The sequence below is a fragment of the Homarus americanus genome, unplaced genomic scaffold (genome assembly GCF_018991925.1).
Source record: "Homarus americanus isolate GMGI-L3 unplaced genomic scaffold, GMGI_Hamer_2.0 scaffold36970, whole genome shotgun sequence".
Taxonomy (NCBI): Eukaryota; Metazoa; Arthropoda; class Malacostraca; order Decapoda; family Nephropidae; genus Homarus; species Homarus americanus.
In genome coordinates this window covers 8,168,089-8,188,674 of record NW_024740094.1, presented here as the reverse complement: position 1 = coordinate 8,188,674, position 20,586 = coordinate 8,168,089, and the positions used below count along the sequence as shown (strand labels likewise).

Genomic DNA, 20,586 nt, shown 5'->3' with positions numbered 1-20,586 from the left:
CAGATCAGATTAGTAATATGACCCAATAATCTCCCACCCAACCTTCATCACAGGTGTTAAGATGTGATTACAGTAATGTATTACAGTCAGCTGAGTGAAGTTTCTGCCTACTCAAGGCTAAAGATGACAGGATCTGTCGGTGAGTACAATATGTGCAGTAGTATACATTATTTTGTTTACAGTATGAACAATATTGTACTTGTACAGGGGTGTTTGCTTAAATAGCTACAGTTCTTATGAACTGCATCGTTTACTCTTAGAAAATACCACACTGTTTTTGCTGTAACACAGCTCTATTCACACCCGTATCATATAGATCTTTTGTTTTTTAAATAGTATACAGTATTTATTAACCAAACTTTTAGATAAAATATGCTGCTGCTGCTCGGAATCTAGTATGACGATCATCCAGCTATGATACAATGATATGAGTTATTAGGGATATCACCTTCATTGGTGAGTTTTGAGGTGACTAAAGAGGTCGATGTGGGACCGGCCAAGGAGATTGAATGGATGGAGGCGGTGTTCACTGTGTATGTAATGGAGGCGCGTGAAGCCAGGCCGCCATCTTGGTCCGGGCAAAAAGGCCACAGTTGCCACAGCTACTTACGAAGAAACATTGGTTATTGATAACTCTGCAAGATTTATATTTTGATTTATTTATTATGCATATTATAGAGGGATCAACGAAGGAGGATGAAGTCAGAGAAAAGTGCCGCCCAATTTGTAAAGGCATGAGCCACACTCGGTGACTTCACTTGAGGCAGCGGGTGCCGCCTCCATCCATTTAACCTCCTTGGGACCGGCTGAGTCGTTCACAGATGTTGCACATGTGGAGGGCTACATCGAGTGTGGGAGGGGCGGTGGCAGCATCTCCGGCGTTGGCGCTTGTCTACCTCTGTTTGCAGTCGGGCTAACTCGAAAGTATTGACACCTTCTAGTGTGGGACTCTTCCAAGCGTTACGATGTGGAGTAATTGTCTGCCAGGTGAGGGGGTCGATTTGGCACTTTTCAGGTTTGTCTAAAGACTATCCTTATACCTTTTCAGTTGCCCGCCAGCGTTATGTTTACTATTCGTGCGGTGACTGTAAAGTAGCTGCTTTGGCATTCTACTGTGTCCATACGGATAACATGGCCAGTCCAGCGTAATTGTTCATGGATGATGGTAGCCTCGATGATCCTACAGTTGGTGTCAGCAAGAATGCTGGCATTTGTTCTCTTGTCTTCCCAGCGAACTTGGAGGATGGAGCATAGACTACTTTGGTGAAACTTTTCAAGTGCCTTGATGTGTCTCCTGTATGAGACCCATGTCAAGCTGCCATATAGCAAGGTAGTGAAGACCACTGCTCAATATACATGTAACATTGTAGATAATTTCAGCTCCCTATAGCTGAAGACACGGTTTTGGAGCCTGCCAAAGGCTTAAGATAAACATCTGAATCTCTTCATCGATGTCTGTGGTGGTGGACAGGTGGGAGCCAAGATATCGAAAGTGGGTAACATTAAGAGAGGGTAGTACTGTTAAACTGGGTGGATGGTGGAGGTGTGGCTGAATGAGGGGCAGGTTGAATGAGAATCTGAGTCTCACTTACATTCACCTCAAGGCTGAAGTATGCATATGCATCTGCGTAGGTGTTCAGGGTCTCCTGTAGGTCTCGTTCAGTGTGAGCAACAAGGGTGAGGTCGTCTGCATACTGAAGTTCAGTAATGGAAGCTGCCAACACCTTTGTTCCTGCCTAGAGTCGTCTTATGTTGAAAAGACTCCCCTTCATCCGGTACTCGATGTCCACCCTAGGGCTAAATTGGCACTGGCACGAGTAAGGAAGGCAGCCAAGAAATTGGAAAAGAGATTTGGTGCTAGTACACACCCTTGTTTAACCCCTGCTTGGATGGGGAAAAACTCAGACTGGGTGCCATTGTGTAGGACACTGCTGTTTATGCCATCATGAAGTTGCCTCACAATGGCGATGAATTTTGGTGGGCAGCCAAAATGGCTGAGGGTCCACCAGAGGGCTTCTCTTCTTGACTGAGTCGAAGGCCTTGGTTAGGTCGATAAAAGCCATGTACAGGTTAGGACTCTGTTCTCTGCACTTTTCCTGTATCTGGCAGGCAGCAAAGATCATGTCAGTGGTGCCACGTGATGTTCTAAAGCCACATTGAGATTCTGGGAGGAAGTTTTCCTCCCAGAAGGACTCGGGTGATAATCTTGCCAGCTATGGGCAGCAGCGAGATCCCACATTTGATGCCACAGTCTGATTGGTCTCCCTTGTTCTTAAAAATATTGACGATGGAGGCGTCCTTAAGAGCTTGGGAGATTTCCTCCTTTTCTCATATATTCTCCAGGAGAGAGTGGAGATGGCTGGTAAGCAGAGGTCCTCTTGCTTTATACACCTCAGCTGGGATTCCATCAGACCCTGAGGCTTTGTTATTTTTCATCTGTTTGATGGCAATAGCTACCTCATCCAGGGATGGAGGATGGCTGAGGTGGGTTAGCTCTGGATTCCGAGTGACCTGCTGGGTTGTCAGCCCATCCACATCGGTGTTTTGGTTGAGCAGTGAATGGTAGTGCTCTTTCCAGTGCTGAAGGATGCTTTCATTGTCTTTAATTAGGAAGTTACCGTCAGATGAGCAGAGGGGGGCTGTGCCACAAGTGATTGGCCCATAAAATGTTTTAGTGGAATTGAAAAATTCGTGTATTTTGTGCTGATCTGCAAATTTTTTTGTTAAACATGCTTTATTTTTAAACCAGTCATTCCTTAGATTGCGAAGTTCGCGCTGGGCCGCCTCTTTCTTCTTGCGGAAGGTATCAGCTTTGGTCTGAGACTGAGGGTGGTTCTGCCAGTCAGTTAATACAGCACGTTTATCATTGATGAGTACATTGATTGCTGGGTCATTTTCATCAAACCAGCCCTGGTGTATTGTTTCGATCTGGCCAAGGGTCTCTCTGCAGGTTTTTGTCATGACAAGTGTCAAGAATACCCCATTCGGCACTGGGATTTGGGTTATTTGCTGTTGGGTTGTTTATCACCCCATGTTTGAGCTGCTCTCTGAAAGCATGTGCTACTGCTGGATCCTCCAGATGCTTAGTGTTAAAACCTCTTCTGGAGGCTTTCTGCCTGTGCCGTTTTGGCGGAACGTGAAGTGATATCTTGGCTTTGATGAGGCGATGATCAAGGTTGCAGTTTTCTGAGCCAGGCATGGCTCGAGTGATGACAACTTGGCGATCTCCTTCTCTGACAATGATGTAGTCAATGAGATGCCAATGTTTGGATCATGGGTGTTACCATGAACCCTTGAATTTGTTGGCCTGCCTATACTAGGTATTGGGACTAGTGAGGATGTGTGCAACACACTTGTTGAGGAGGAGTAGGCTGTTGGAATTAAACTTGCTTAGTACATTTCTCCTTATGATTCCCTGCCAACGTCAGCAACTCTGGCACTGAAGTCACCAAGGAGCACTCTGTCGAAGTTGGCGTAAATATCTCTCTCTCTCTCTCTGTCTGTCTCTGTCTGTCTCTGTCTCTCTCTCTGTCTCTGTCTCTGTCTCTCTGTCTCTCTCTCTCTCTCTCTCTCTCTCTCTCTCTCTCTCTCTCGAGAGAGAGAGAGAGAGAGAGAGAGAGTCAGTATGACAGATTTGCTGCGTGTGTTTGACTGCATGGTAGCGAGTTAAGTATCAGATATCAGCTGTTGAGGAATACAGGTTGTACCTCTCTAGTCCGGCATTCTGTGGTCCGGAAACTCCCGTGGTCTGGAACGATTGTAGTTTGTCCAATAGGTAGATAGGCAGCTTTTTTTTTTTCACTTATCTGAATTATTATTATTATTACAGGAGTATTAAATTTTTGCCCCTCAGGCCCCAATGTGGGTCAGTGACCTATGCCCGGGTGGGCTAATCCCCTTAAAAAAAAAAAGCCGCGGGAAATTAAGGTTTGTTTACATCCGGCAGTTCGGCTGCTCTCTCTCTCTCTGCTTGTCTATACAGAGTACAACATTTAACCCTTCAATATATATGAGCAGTAAATAAGTGTTGCTTTCATATTCTTATGTAGAGTAATGACGATATGTTTTCACATGTGCGCACTTACATACGAGCAGTCTCACTTTTTTTTTTACCATTAATGGTTAGCTACTTATATTGTTCCATTTATTAACATTAAATAACATTACAGGTACTTCAAACAACCATATTAATTTTTTTACATTAATTTTACTGCAGCTAAAATCAGGGTCTTATTTTCTTCAGTTTTATATGTAGAACCAATCAGTCACTGGTTTTGTAAGCTTTAACATAAACAATGCCGGCAGCCGTCTCGTCTCCTCTAATATTCCACGTATTATTAATAAATTGTATTGTTAATTTTGCACACACAAACATTAATTCAATAAAAAGAAATTCAGGAACATTAATTAAAATATATATGAACAGTAAATAAGTGTTGCTTTCATATTCTTATGTAAAGTAATGACGATATGTTTTCACGTGTGCGCACTTACATACGCGATCTCTCTTTTTTCTTTACCATTATCGTTAGCTACTTCTATTCTTCCATTTATTAACATTAAATAACATTACTTAAAACAACCATATTAATTTTACTACAGCTACAGCCAAGGTCTTATTTTCTTCAGTTTTATATGTAGAACCAGTCAGTCACTGGTTTTGTAATCAACGAAAACAATGCTGTGTCATTTCCTTGTGTGTTTTAATATTCTACGTATTATTAACGAAGTGTATTGCTTATTTTGCACACATAAACATTAATTCAATAAAAAAGACATTCAGTAATAAACAATAATGAATCTTTTATACATAAGAGAAATGACGCTGTTTACACGATTATGCCCGTCGTCTGCACGTTGGCGGGCCATTCAAACCCGTCGAAATTCAAGTTTCCGCCGTCAAAATTTTTATTTATTTATTTTTGTGTGTGTTCCAATAAAATACGTTAAGAATTAAAAACTCGCGAAATTTGAGAAGCTACTATACGACATTTAACCCTTCAATATGTCTTTAAAGAGACCATGATGCAGAGAAAGTGGTGCTAGTGCTTCCAAGCATAAGCACAAGTCACTATCTATCCAGGAAAAGGGTGAATTTCTATGGTCCGGCAATTTCCATGGTCCGGCAATTTCCATGGTCCGGCACCGGTCAGGTCCCGAGGTTGCCGGACTAGAGAGGTACAACCTGTACTTGATAACAATTATTTCCACTCATCTCTCTAATTACCCACACCTTTCTGCTTTCTCACTCCATATTTTAAAATGTTATGTAATGCAATGTTGAAGGGATACAGCTTTACTCATTTATACTTATACTTATCACAATCTTCCTAAAAATACTTTAGTTTTCATGTTTATTCAAGACATCTTCAGGTCATGAGGCCCACTAATCCCCCACCCAAGAAAGGGTGACCTGACATTCCATCAGAAGGTCAGTAATATATGAGACCACTAATCCCCCACCCTACCTCCAACTGACATTGCATCAGGTGAGGACAGTTACATGAGACCCACTTATCCCCCACAGCTCTATGGGAGTGGAAATAACAGTCTTTGCTGTAACACACAGCTTCATTCATGCCCATACAGTATCATATAGGTTTTTAATTTTTATAAATATATTTTTTAAGCAAACTTTTAGATAAACTCTTCTGTATTATTATGGTAAAGAAATGGAGTTTCTAACTTAATTAGAACTGCATTTATGAAGTCCATTAGTTTAGACACAAGGAAAACATCCCCAGCACCCAGAAACGTTCTGGGGAAGTGGGCTAGCTCCATCAGTGCAAGATGTCTAGTTTTGACACTCGGAAACTTTCCCAGTAACCGGAAAAGATTCCAAGGATAAGAATTTTTTCCGGGTTTGAGAAAGTCGTCTGGTTAGCTTGAAATCTGTCATCTCCGGAAGTGAGCTGCACCAGTTGTTCTGGCTAATGGGGATATCACTGTATCAGCTTCAGCCCCATGCCTTACTGATAACAAAGGAACCATCTTTTATATACCACATCTCTGGTGAATAAAACATTACATCCCAGCCGAGTCTACTAAAAACTGAGTTTCCTTTTGAAAGTGCTTTTTGCTTTCTGACTTTGTACTTACATGTGTCTGTGTAAAATAGTGTTTGCTAAATATGTTTTTTAATGTTTTCAGTGATGCAGAAATGCTGCTGTAAATAAGTGTTAATACTTTATTTGCTATTTTTAGGTTTCTTCTTGACTTCTATTATTTATATTCTAAATTGTATTCCACAGCAAGCAAAAACAATGATTCCAGCACACGACAGTCCTCTAGCAATCATTGCCTTCAATGCTTCTGGTACTAAGGTAGGTGCTCAGTTTTGTCTATATAAGAATTAAACTCAATAAGATTTTATTATAATTGTTAATTACATCAAACTTTCTCACTAAATTAATAATTTGGGTTTGTTTAATTATCCCATAATATCTACTTATCCCATCATCAAAATTACTTCTTAATTCTGGAATTTTGCTTCAATTTGCCCCATAATTCCAAAGAAATTTTTGATATATATGGGATGTGTGGATAGATATTTGATATTAGAAAGCCTAGTGTTATGTATTAAAATCTCTAGTTAAAAGGAAGGTGACTTTTTTCAATACTCTCAATGGTCACTTGGTAAATTTGTTAAGTAAGATATTAACCGGCAGGTTGAATAAGAGCCCAAGACAATAATAAGAAAGTACAGGGGGCCCCCTAAATTCGCGGGGGTTAGGTTCTCAAACTGCTAATCGCCAAATCCGCGAATAACATTTACTGATCGGTGGGGTGGGGGGGGGGGGTAGTACATTTTTACTTGTGTACAAAGAAATGTATATTCCCTTTATGTGTTTGCCTTTAGGACAATTATTTCTTTTACCTGTATTGTATATAGTATCGTATTTGCCGGCGTATAAGACGCGACAGTGCATAAGACGCACCCCTATTTTACAAGGATATTTTGTGGAATTTTTTTTTTTAGTACGTATCATCATACAATTATTGAAAGTGATTTTAAAGTGGTTTTGTAGTGGAAAACATATGATTTTGTGCATGTAAATACAATATATACAGTGGTCCCTCGGTTAACGAATGGTTCGGTTAACGAATTACCTTCCGTAAGAATCTTCAATTCGGTTAACGAACAAAAATTTGATTGACGAAATCTTTACGAACATCACGTTTTGTTGTGAGACATCAGCTGATGGGCTAGTTTGCCAATTCAGTAATTCAGTAATCTGTTCTATGTTTACATTCGTTTCCAGTAGAGTAAATATCAAGAAAATTGTGCTCTTTAATATTTGTGCATTTTTTATATTAAAATTATTGGTCGTTCTAAGATTTAGCCATTCAAGCTCTGTCTACATAAAGTTTTTCAACTATTATTTTTGGCTCGATATATGTAACTTTATTCATTTATTGAAACTCATTTACGTGCATACACTGTCCTAAGGGCAAAGCTGTACTGTACATGTAATCAAAATAATGTACAAAATGAATACTGATATTTTAATCTAGTGCAAACTATTGCATGTTTACATTCAAATTAATCACTATCTTATAAGAATTCCAGCAATGTAAATTATATACGTACTCCCAAGTCACTTCTATGAAATTTTATAAGCAAAAAACAAAAACTCAATCTAAAAGACATAAATAAACAAATAAATACTTCACTAGACCTTCGGCGCCAACTGTCAAACATGTCATTGTCACCCCTCCCTCCCTCCCTCCCTATCCCCCCCTCCCAGCAAGGGTTTGGTGGTTATACAGTAGGCTTTAAGTTTTTATCTTATATAATATCACAGACTAAAGTTAGGAGAATATAATTTGCATTGCTGGATTCCTTGCAAGACAGCGAATAATTTGAATATAAAGTCATATATTTTGCACAAGAGATAAAAATTGTAGTACATTAGTGTACAGTACTGTAGTACATTTTTATAATGTAAAGTTTTTCAACTGTATTTTTGGGTAGATTTACATAAATTTTTTCATTTATTTTCATTCATTTACATGCACACACCATACTAAAAGAAACGTAAAAGAAATAAATGACCTAAGTGCAGACCTGTAGTGTACATGTACTAAATGATAACGGTACTAAAATTGTTATGTCTAGTGCAAATAATAGCTTGTTTTTTATTCAAATTAATCACTATCTTACAAGAATACCAGCAATGTAAATTATATTTTCCCAGGTCATTTCACTGGCATTTTATAAGAGAGAAGCTTAGTGACATTATACTAACCCATCTCTACCTCTGATCAGAGCAGCTGTGTTGCTTGTTTATATTTTGGTCAAGAGAATTACTAACAGGATGTGAAACTTGTATTTTTGGCTGTGATGTTTTGTGTTGCCGCGATTTGCCACCAGGGTGTAGCACCATCGCTATTGCTTTGGCGTCATCGACTCATTGCAAATGGCTGACTGGCGGCTGAACTTTCTGTAAACATTTCTTTTATCTTTCTAGGGTCATTTTTCATTTAGATAATAAACAAATGTTTCTTAAAGGTAACACAGTTGTTAAATAATATAAGACATGTATCTGGTGTGGGTTACGTATGCTGGGGAAGGAGGTACAGTGAGATGTTGTGAGCTTCCCGCTGCCGTTAAGCCAATGTAAGTCATTATTTATGTCTTCGGCAAGTTTGTGATAATTTGGCTCGTTTTTCAGTATTTTATTATTAGTTATATTATTTGTAACACAATTTTTGTGCTTAGTAGACTACTGCTCGTCCCAGACTCCCTAACTAGGCACCTCCGCCTCCCATCCGTAATATGGGCGCATTAGACGCAGGGTAATTTGTGATACTTTTTTTTTTGTAAACAGTGTCTTATACGCCGGTAAATACGGTATGTGTGTGTGTGTAGACACACGCAAAACACATACAAATAAATAATAATGGGAAAATAATTCACAAATATTCAGAAAAAAATTTATTAAAAATGTGACATACCCAGGGTGACGCCGAACATTACCTGACGCGGCCAAAGCTTGACCCACACAGGTGTGAGGTGTTAGTTGTGTCTCAGCAGAATATAACTTGCATGCTGGTATCCTTGCAAGACAGCGAATAATTTGAATATACCTGTACAGTATACGTATATCATATATTTTGAAAAAGAGATAAAAATTTTAGTCCTAAAGTGTAGTACAGGTCGTACCTCTCTAGTCCGGCATTCTGTGGTCCGGAAACTCCCGTGGTCCTGAACGATTTTAGTTTGTCCAACAGGTAGATAGGCAGTTTTTTTGTTTTTTTTGTTTTTGTTTTTACTTATTTGAATTATTATTGTTATTACAGGAGTATTAAATTTTTGCCCCTCAGGCCCCAATGTGGGTCAGTGACTTATGCCCGGGTGGGCTAATCCCCTTAAAAAAAAAGCCGCGGGAAATTAAGGTTTGTTTACATCCGGCAGTTCGGCTGCTCTCTCTCTCTCTCTCTCTCTCTCTCTCTCTCTCTCTGCTTGTCTATACAGAGTACAACATTTAACCCTTCAATATATATGAGCAGTAAATAAGTGTTGCTTTCATATTCTTATGTAGAGTAATGACGATATGTTTTCACATGTGCGCACTTACATACGAGCAGTCTCACTTTTTTTTTACCATTAATGGTTAGCTACTTATATTGTTCCATTTATTAACATTAAATAACATTACAGGTACTTCAAACAACCATATTAATTTTTTTACATTAATTTTACTACAGCTAAAATCAGGGTCTTATTTTCTTCAGTTTTATATGTAGAACCAATCAGTCACTGGTTTCGTAAGCTTTAACATAAACAATGCCGGCAGCCGTCTCGTCTCCTCTAATATTCCACGTATTATTAATAAATTGTATTGTTAATTTTGCACACACAAACATTAATTCAATAAAAAGAAATTCAGAAACATTAATTAAAATATATATGAACAGTAAATAAGTGTTGCTTTCATATTCTTATGTAAAGTAATGACGATATGTTTTCACGTGTGCGCATGCGCACTTACATACGCGATCTCTTTTTTCTTTACCATTATCGTTAGCTACTTCTATTGTTCCATTTATTTCCATTTATTAACATTAAATAACATTACTTAAAACAACCATATTAATTTTACTACAGCTACAGCCAAGGTCTTATTTTCTTCAGTTTTATATGTAGAACCAGTCAGTCACTGGTTTTGTAATCAACAAAAACAATGCTGTGTCATTTCCTTGTGTGTTTTAATATTCTACGTATTATTAATGAATTGTATTGCTCATTTTGCACACATAAACATTAATTCAATAAAAAAGACATTCAGTAATAAACAATAATGAATCTTTTGTACATAAGAGAAATGACGCTGTTTACACGATTATGCACGTCGGCGGGCCGTTCAAACCCGTCGAAATTCAAGTTTCCGCCGTCAAAATTTTTATTTATTTATTTTTTGTGTGTTCCAATAAAATACGTTAAGAATTAAAAACTCGCGAAATTTGAGAAGCTACTATACGACATTTAACCCTTCAATATGTCTTCAAAGAGACCATGATGCAGAGAAAGTGGTGCTAGTGCTTCCAAGCATAAGCACAAGTCACTATCTATCCAGGAAAAGGGTGAATTTCCATGGTCCGGCAATTTCCATGGTCCGGCACGGTCAGGTCCCGAGGTCGCCGGACTAAAGAGGTACAACCTGTACATTTAAGTACAAGTTTTTCAACTCGTATTTTTGGGTAGATATTCATAACTTTCTTCATCTATCTTTATTCATTTACATGCACACACCATCCTAAATACATATTGTGAGAAAAGGAAAAGAAATAATTGTCCTAAGGGCAAACCTTTCCTGTACTCAAATGTACTCTACTAAATAATTGCTAAAATTCTTATGTCTAGTGCAAACTATAGCATGTTTATATTCAAATTAATCACTTACTTACGAGAATTCCAGCAATGTAATTTTTATTCTCCCAAGTCAATTCATTGACATTTTATTAGCTAAAAATTTAAACTTCCTTTGTATGACTGATGATGATGTTTGGGTCAGTAATCTCCCCGCCGGCTGGTCAATACCTCACCCCCCCCCCCTCCTCCCCCCTGCCCTCAACCACCGACACACCCATAGTCTCGCCTCCACCTTAGTGTCTCTAGAACAAATGGCTCCCCGTCCCAGCCGCGAAAATGCCGGCAATTTTAAAACTACCCACAGACATTCTTGGGTACATCCAGTGTGTGTCATCCGTGAATAACAGAGGACTGCGAAAGGAAAATCCTTGAATTTGGGTGCCCCCTGTACTGTACTATGAATGGACTTAGCCTGATAGATGAGTTGGTTGGTTTGATTCACGTAGGACTGCAGAGACCAGTAGAGACTACACAGCACCGGAGAATGTAAAGGATACATAAACCCATGGGAAACTTATATTAAGCGGGGAGGGTGTGAAAGTAAATAAGCTTCTAGGAGTGTACAGGTACATGGCTTTTTATAAGCATGGTGTTGTGATGTCACTTTTCAATTTTAATTGGTGAGTGGTTAATAGTTCCGGCCACGTTGAATATCTGGCAAGATGAGGGGGGAAGGGGGGGGTAGAAGCGGCAGCGACAACTTGGCCCCTCACGTGTCGGCTCACGTGTTGAGGAACTGTCCATGGTGCTATTTTCATTACAGTGGTCCCTCGGTTAATGAGCACAATCTGTTCCAGCATGTTGCTCGTTAACCGAAAAACTTGTTAACCGAAACCATTGTTTCAATGGGTTTTTGGGTAATTGGTTCCAGTTCACAGAAAATTGCCAAAATTCAACAAAAAATGTAGAAAAGCACACTTACTTTGAGGTGTGTATGTAGAAGGCTCCTGGATGATGATGATGATGATGATGATGGGAATTAGAATGGGGATGGAGGAGAAGGGAGAAGAGAAGGCATTGGGGTGGAAGAGAAGTCACCCCATGGCGCCATTTCACCCATAAAATTTTAGTTCTCTTGGTGTAATTCAAGATTATTTTCTTTAAATCAACACTGCACTGCATTATATATTGTCAATATGTAAAATAAATTTCAAAATGACCAATAATTTGCTTGGAAACACAGAAAAAAAGCATTTAGTTGAAGAGAGTCTCAGGCAATATGTTACCTCCACTGAAAAGAGAGAGAGACTAACGCCTGTTTGTGTGTTAACAGGCTGGATGGCGTGGCAGAAACTAGTTTCTTTACCTTCAATTATGTTCAATAATTGTTAAAATGACTAAAAAATATTAATATTAAACTTTTTGAATTATTGAATAGTATAAACTTCTTGATATTTACTAAAATAGTAAGGAATTTAAGCCCTAAAACCGATTACTGTATTGGCGGACTAATACTACAGCTGGTGGACCGCCAAATGCAAGCGGAAACATGTTGAGGTCGACTTGTAAAAAACTCGTTAATCGAGGGATTGCTTGTTAACCGAAGTTAAGAATCTTATGGAAGGTAACTCGTTAACCGAGGCGCTCGTTAACCGAGGGATCACTGTATACGTGACACTAACACGATAAAACCTAATATATGCCTGTATATGCTAGAGACTTACCTTACTTTGAAATTGATATGAATATACCAAATATAAAAATAGTTAACCTACCTGTTATTTGTTTCCTTGTAGTGAAAAAGAAAAATGAGATACTTTGGTCATATAATTAGGAATGAGAGGAAAATAACAGAAATATTAATGGGCAAAGTTGAGGGTAGGAGTGCCAGGGGAAGGCAGAGACTGGGATGGAGGAATGAAATTTAAAACTGGGTCCCCAGAGAGATAAAAAACCTTGGAGAAATGATAAAAAAGCCCGAGAATGTTTAGAGTGGAGGGCAGTGGTCGCCATCCCTCAGATATGAGGATGTTACTCTGACTGATTGATTGAGTGAAAGGTTGGGCTGTGATATTGGAACTGATGTTGACTTGGTAATAGCACATTGTAACCGAACAAGTGAGGGTGATTGAATTCCTTTTTGCAAGTGAGAAGGCAAAGACAATGACCTTCTCACCTACCTTAAGCCTGCTGTTTCTATGTATTTTATTATCTTTTAATGATACTATGGAATCATGATAATTCAGAATGGTTGGGACCAAATGGTAGCCAAATTTTGGAGGAGTGAAGTGTATTGGAGCCTAGAATCCTTGTATAATACTAGTAATAGAAGCTCCGAAAGTTGTTGGTAGCGAAAGTCAGAGTAGGGAAGATGACAGAGGAAGTAGCAGGGGGTTAGGAAGGGAATTGTATAACATGTGTTATATTTGATTTAGCACAGAGCGCACGAATTGGGTTTTTGTCTGTGTTGGGTGTGTGATCCTCGGGTCACCACTCCTCCGGATTGTGTTAGATACGAGTAATAGAAGCTCCAACAACTTTCCCTGAATGCGAATTCGCAGTTTTTCGATTTACAACAGGTACCTACCTTCTGCTAGGTGAACAGGGACCAAGGGGGCTAGGAAGAGTGTCCAAACAACTTTCCGCCGGCCCGGGAATCAAACCTGTGACATCTCGCTTGGGAGGCAAGAGTGGTACCGCTCTACCACCTGCGCCCCTTCCTTGTCTAACATTACCTAAATTTACCATTTGTTGCTTTTTGTACCTAAATATAAAGTTTAAAGGTATTTAATGTTTCATTAAAGAGTTCTTGCACTATCACTTGCGATGGGTCTCTCCTTTATCAGTTTCTCTTGAAAACTGCAGACATAATATCTTGCTCAGCCTGCACCCAGGGCACCCCTAGTTCTCTCAACTGTAAATGGGTAGGTGTCTAACTTTATAGTTGGGAAATAAAGGTAACAAGGTGTCTACTGAAGGCTTAGTATGCTGTATGTACACTGCCCTAATGGATCCACTTTTTCATTTCATGGTACAGTACTTGCATATGACAGAAAAGCTTAAGCTAATTTTTGGATAGTTCTAATTACATGTTGGGATCCTAAATGCCTTGGGTTTTGGTAGTGTGGTAGTTAAGGGTACATGTTTTAAGAGATGGAGCTGTACATTAGTTGTTTGATGCATTGTTGGGTAGGAAATCGGATTCAAGGATCAATCCCTCATAATTAAATTTTATTCTTTTATTAGTGGAAATATGACTGTTTTCTTTTAAGGTTCAGTATTTCATATATAAATTGATATGTTTACAGAACAATGTTATATTTTCATGCACTTTTTTCAGATTGCCACAGCGTCTGAAAAGGGCACAGTGATAAGAGTGTTCAGTGTTGCGGACGGGGCCAGGCTACATGAATTAAGGCGCGGAATGAAACGATGTGCCACCATTTTCTCCTTAGCATTTTCTCCAGACTCTCTCTTCCTTATTGCATCATCCAACACAGAGACAGTTCATGTTTTTAAGTTAGAAGAAATTAAGGACACGTAAGTTAATGATTCAAATGCAAATAGAGATGTATACTTGTGTAAGTAAGTATTTAGCATACTGTTATTGATACAGTCATTCCCTTACCTTGCATTTATTTATCATATATGAATATACTGTCACTTTCATGAACATTACATACATGGCTATTTGTTTTAACTTATCTTACTAATAATACAGGCAACGTGTGGTGGTGGAGGAACAGCAGGGATTGATGGGGTGGATGAGTAAAGCAGTGACTGCATCTGCCAGCTACTTGCCTGCTCCTGTGACTGACATGCTGAGTCAGGGTCGAGCCTTTGCTACAATAACTCTCCCATTCCAGGGTGTTCGAAACGTCTGTGCCATTGCTACGTCAGTATACAATTTTACTGGTATATTTATGTACATTTTAATTTTTTTTGTAATTAACGTACAGTACTTGATTATTTTGGGGACCTTATGAGTGACCTGCAAGGTACACCAATGTTAAGTGCCCCCAGGCACTGCTTGCCCTGGAAGTACAGGAAAATATCTATACAGAAAATCCTGTACTGCAATCAAGACAATTAACAACCTTCTCACATAGTTAGATCTGGATGTGGTTGTTGACTTGTGGACCAAGAAAGCATCAAATTAGGAGACATTAACTATTGGGATTTACTTTATTTTGAAGCCTACCTCAGTGACACAGTTTCATTTGTAAATATTTTAAGTTCCCTGCTTTTAGCAGAATTGTGAAAACCCCATTTTTGGCTGTAACCCTTGCTCTTGTAATACAGTCAAAGCTCAGAAGTTCAAAAATCGAGAACTTGTAACATTCAAGAGATGCATGATTTCAGATTTAAAGTGTGAGCCAAGATAAGTGTGACTGGGAATTTTGGCCACTATAAACTGTGTGTTCCGTTACACACTCATTCAGTGTCTCATAGCCTTTTGCATTGTATTATTTGCTATAACTGTGTCACTCATTATCACCATCCTCATAATTGTCATCACTGTTTTATGGCCATTTACCAAATTTGCATCTGTTAACCGTGATTACCTGATATGAGCTCCTCAAGCTGGATGATCTCTTGCAACCTTTCATCAGGCTCTTATCTCTGAGGTAATTCTTTTTAAATTCAGAAGTTTTATCCTAACAATGTCTTCCAAGAAAAGACCAAGTTTTTAGTAATGCCTGCAATAGTATGAAGAGGAAGCATATAACTTAATATTCTGAAAAGAAGCTAAAATATTACAAAAACTAGTTAAGGACATTTCAGCATACAAACTTGCTGTGCGGGACAGCATAGTGTTGGAAATATTATGCAGTTCATGATATCAAGAGGTAGCACATTAGAATTGTGAAATTCTTTGCTGACAGTGAAGCAAACAAGGAGAAACATCAACAGAGCTTGATGCAGTGGTATATAAGTGGTTTAAATAATGGACAAGTGAAGGGGTTCCTGTTGTCCCTTTTTGTATGAATTTTGGCTGAGACAGTTTAGCAATTTTTTTGGCTGTTTTCTTCTCAAGTTGGCATTTTTTTGGCTGGTTATTGACTAAAGTGTAATATGTAATAAATGCATAACCAGTAATATAAATATGGCATTTATACAGGTATTCTTCATTTAGTGTTAATTCACTTAATGTTAATTTGGTTTAGCAGAAAAAAATTTGACACCCATTCCCACTTACTGTAACTTAGGTAAAAATTTGGATTAGCGATAGCTCGACTCACTGGGAAGGGGAAAAATAGGGGGTGAGGTGGCCTTTGAGATGGCATGTTACTATTGTTACATGTAATGAACTATAAAAGTTGTGGAATAATCATTACCATACTCTAATGTGGCTTAGAAATAAAGAAAATAAATCTTAGAAATAAAGAAAATAAATCTTTGAAATAAAGAAAATAAATCTGAAATAAAGAAAATATAATATAAAACAATGAAAAAGAAATGAAGAGCATACCGGTAGGTGTGCGTGTGTGGCAAGTGAATGTAAGTGTTGACTCGTGGAGGCAGTGGGCTATAACTGTGTTACTGACTCGTCACCCACCTGCTTTCCCTCCCCCGATGTGACGTCATGGCACACATACACACACGCATGCACGCACGCACATACAGCACAGTAAGATCTCATATTTTGCGTGATTTCATTTCGCGTTTTTTAATTTTGCGAGCACTACCTAATGTAACCAAGTCTTATATTTGGCGTAAAATATCTTGAGTTTCATGAGATCCAGCCAGCTGAACGCGAGATCCAGCCAGCTGAACACGAGATCCAGCCAGCTGAATGCTGGCCCTCATACCAGTTAGTCATTTCTGCTACAACACGTGTTTTGTCAACTCGTGTTTTGTCAACGCGTGTTTTGTCAACGCGAATTGGTTGTAACGCGATTGATGAATAGGGGAACGCTGTTTGTAAAATAAGAACTTTTGCATACGAATGTTGGCTATAACACGATTCCATCCTCAATGTTTTGATTCCATCCTCAACGTTTTAAGGGTATCGCGGGGTTATGCAATGTTTACAGTTCACGTTCGACGTCACATGTTCAATTGATTCGTGTCATTTGTTTGTGAAGTATTTTGTGAGAGGTACTCTGTAAATTTCATTCTTTTTTTAAAATTTAGCTGTTACTCATAAATACTGTATGAAAAGAATAAGTAAAAAGAATGTTTCACACTGAGGACTAATAACGGTTTACACCAGTGCTCTCTGTTTACATCATGTGATCCGTTGAATCGCGCGGTTTCTGTCGATTGCCAGGTGATTTTTGCTGCTTTCTCCAATTTTGTTGTGTTAGCGATGAATATGGAAAGACAAGGTAAGAGGAAAATTTCCAAAAAGCGTTCTGGTGATCGAATTGCCGGTGATGAACGTAAAAGAGGTTTACAAGATCGCAACTATCGCGTTGTAGCCCGCTCCATCCTAGCGACTGCCCGGGCTGCAATTATGTGCTTTTTTGGGTAGTGCTACCACCTGTCGAGTCAAGATAATGGCCTCTACCTCAACTGGGGGTCCTACTGGTGCTGGTGGGACAGATCCACCTAAGCGGCCAAATAAGGAAAAGAAGAAGCGGGACTATCATAAGGGAGTTAAGTTTGCCAAGTACTCGATGCAGGATAAGCAGCGTGTGATTAAATTACTTGAGGAAGGCCTAAAAACTCGTTTCTGGAAAGCACAATCAAGTCAATAAAGGCAGAATTTGTATCATTTGGAGGTTATAAATGGGAAAATCAGAGGTTGATGTAGAGTGGCCAGTCTATATTGTTATTTTCACCATTAGTTTACGTATTTGCATTTGGCGAATTTGAATTTGGTGCAGTTTTTCCAGTATATTACTCACAAAATACAAGATCTTACTGTATGTATCTCGGAGTTAGCTGGGTGACTGCCCTGCTGAACTGTGTCATGTCATACAGAGGATGGTTTGAGTGTGGAAGGAGCCATTTTTTTTTACATAAAATATGTGATATTGTATTTTATGATATGCTATCTATTGATTTTATTGTTTATCATAGGAATTATTGTTAATATTTTACGTATGCAATTTAAAAATTTTTTGAATTAGGTTCTCCTTGTGGTCACTGAATCGTTCAACTCTGAATCACATTGTTTATATAAAAATTTAATATTATTAAATTAATCGTATAACTTTGAAACAGTTTATAACAAACTTGTTTATTATTATTATAAGGGAGACTTCTCAGTGTTTAGTGCCCTGCCATTTGAATCTGCTTTGTTTTTATCCCTCATTTCGTGATAATTTTGCTTAATGTTAATTTTGTTCTGGAACGCAATCCATTGTTAAATGAGAGTTACCTGTATGAGGCTTTGCTCCTTAATGTTCCCACACTGATCAGTTTCTGACTTGACAATCACCTGAGGTTGACTTTGACAATCACTCAGTGACCCAAGGACCCCCTCCTCCCTGGGCCCCTTCCTCTTTCGCCACTGAGTTGCAGTAAGCTAGTACACTTGATCCAAAAGATTATCTTTAAGGAGGGGTCCGATAAATTTTATAATGAACACAGTGACTCATGTTGTCTTGGTAGAGTTGTCAAAATCCTTCATTCGTTGTGTCATATTGTCAGGCGAGTGTACTTTGACCATTTCTTTGTGTGAGAATTACAGTGTCATTGGCGAGACTACAACTGACCTGGCTGGCCGACTTAGGTTAAGGGGAGATTCCTGTATTTGGTGTAGGTGCCTTTAATTTTGGCCCATTGTTATGATATTCCTGTCATCATTCAAGGATCATATGTACATCAATTCTAGCCCCTTAACCCACTTCTACCCTTTCAATTTTTTCAACCCTTTACACATTTTCTCACATTTTCAAGGTATAATTTCTCCAGTACTTCTTTTTATTTTGCCTTGAAGTTGATAGTGCTAAGGTATCTAGTATTGTCATTGAATATTAAACAGCGATATGTTTTTAAATACCCTGTATATAAATTTTTCAAGTTTGGTTGAAATTTTCATAAAAATATCGAGATTAAATATTCAAACAAAAATAAATCTTAAAAGGTAGAAAAAAAATTGGAATCTGTGGCTATGCTGAGGAAAGGTTCTTCCTGGGTTGAGTGTTTGTTTCATTGAAATCGGTCAAAAACTGGCAGAGAACTGTCAATCTTAGTCTTGGAAATGTTCATTTTGAGATACAGGCCAATAAAGTTTCTCAACCTTTCTCCCCTGTGTACTGTAAGTGCTCATTTTGAGCCGATTTTACATGTAATATTTTTTTATTTTATTTTATTTATTTTTTGCATCTCCAACTGAACTCCAGTTATATTTCTTATTCTTCAGGCAATTCTGGTCCTCCCGTTACCTTGTTGAGGCAGGGTACTACCTTAGTTGAGAGGTGCCCACACTTCTCCTTGTTGCCAGGTTTCATCAAAAGGCTCCTAGTGCATAGTCTGGTGTGCTTTTCACCCCAGTCTTTCTTTTAGGCCTTGTCCTCGGTGTTGAGTGCCTCTTACGATAGACATCTTGGCATTCCAATGATTTTTGAAGGGCCAATGAGTCCATGTTCATTTCTTTTAGAAATGATGCTTTCTGTTATCCAAAATTGTGGTTCAAGATTGCGGTCTTTGCAACAAACTGGACACGACGAAGCCCAGCAAACTTGGTTTTGTGTGCCCGTGCCCACATCTTGGCATGAAAACTTTCATTTGCATTTTGAGTCAGCCCTCAAAGGCATCTCTCCAAGATGTCCCTTGTTGACAGTGCCATGTAGATTTCTCTTATCTTTTTCTGTGCTTTTTCGGATACATTGATGACTAGAGACCTCCCCTTGTGTGCGATGTCTTCCTCCTTTTTTCCTTTTGCTATTCCTTTTTGTAAAAATCACCAGGCGTCAGATCCCATAGGGCATAGTCTATGTCAGGGACGAGCGTCAGTGCTGAATATGTGGTGGAAGGTACTCATTACTGCCATCATCATGTCTAAATAACTTTTTCCAACACTTTATCTTATAGCATTTCCATAATAGCTTGTTAGTGTCTCAATGGCCTTGTCAGACAGCTTGTTTTGGCCACCTAGAAGACTTCTGTTCATGGTTTTTCCTGTCCTTGTTTTTATCTCTACCTTCTCTTCATCCCACAGCTTCCTCAGTCTTGGTCCCATCCTCTTTTGAACGTGGTTGATGCACTCGAGCTTCTTCACTTGCATGCTCTGGTATGGGCCATTGCCATTGTTCATGGTAGTCACTGCATTGTAAGCACTGGAGTTGCCATCTCCTACCAAATTTTCGTAATTGAACTTCAGGTCTTGAGATCTTGCAAACATTCTTTTTTGCTCCTTCTGCTTCCATGCCCCCAGAGGTACCTTCATTGTTCTTGGTGCATTTGCATTTGTGTTTGGTCTTCCAAACCCTAAAGTCTTGAGCCGTTATCTTCTTTCTTCGGAGTTGTCCTTCTTTGAGTGCACAGGCCAAACAGTACTTGCTCATGACTTCAAAATCAACAATTAATCCTGTGCATACTTCGATGACAACGGCCATGCCAACTTTGAATGTGTGACCTCGTTTCATCCATGTGCCATCGTATGATACATTGATATTGAGTACTCCATCTTCAGGAACATTTTTGGTATGTTCCTCATACTGTTTCGTGATTCCCTGAACAGCTGTTTCTTGTTTGGTTGAAAAATGACTATTCATAGCAGTGAAGATGTAATTTAGATGTCGGTAATACTTGTAATTACCTCCATCTGGCATGCCAAATAGACCCAGAATTCTTCTCACTCTAACAAGGCCAAT

General features: G+C 38.8%; 1 protein-coding gene across 1 annotated transcript in view; it reads left to right on the top strand.

Annotated features, from left to right (window-relative positions):
• The window catches only part of LOC121875196 (WD repeat domain phosphoinositide-interacting protein 2-like), a 104,904-nt gene that overhangs the window by 72,077 nt on the left and 12,241 nt on the right, over positions 1-20,586 (top strand). The window contains exons 5-7 of the mRNA XM_042379645.1: positions 6,252-6,323; positions 14,157-14,356; positions 14,538-14,711. Coding sequence (XP_042235579.1) covers positions 6,252-6,323; positions 14,157-14,356; positions 14,538-14,711 — 446 coding nt within the window. The remainder of the gene's footprint in view (positions 1-6,251; positions 6,324-14,156; positions 14,357-14,537; positions 14,712-20,586) is intronic.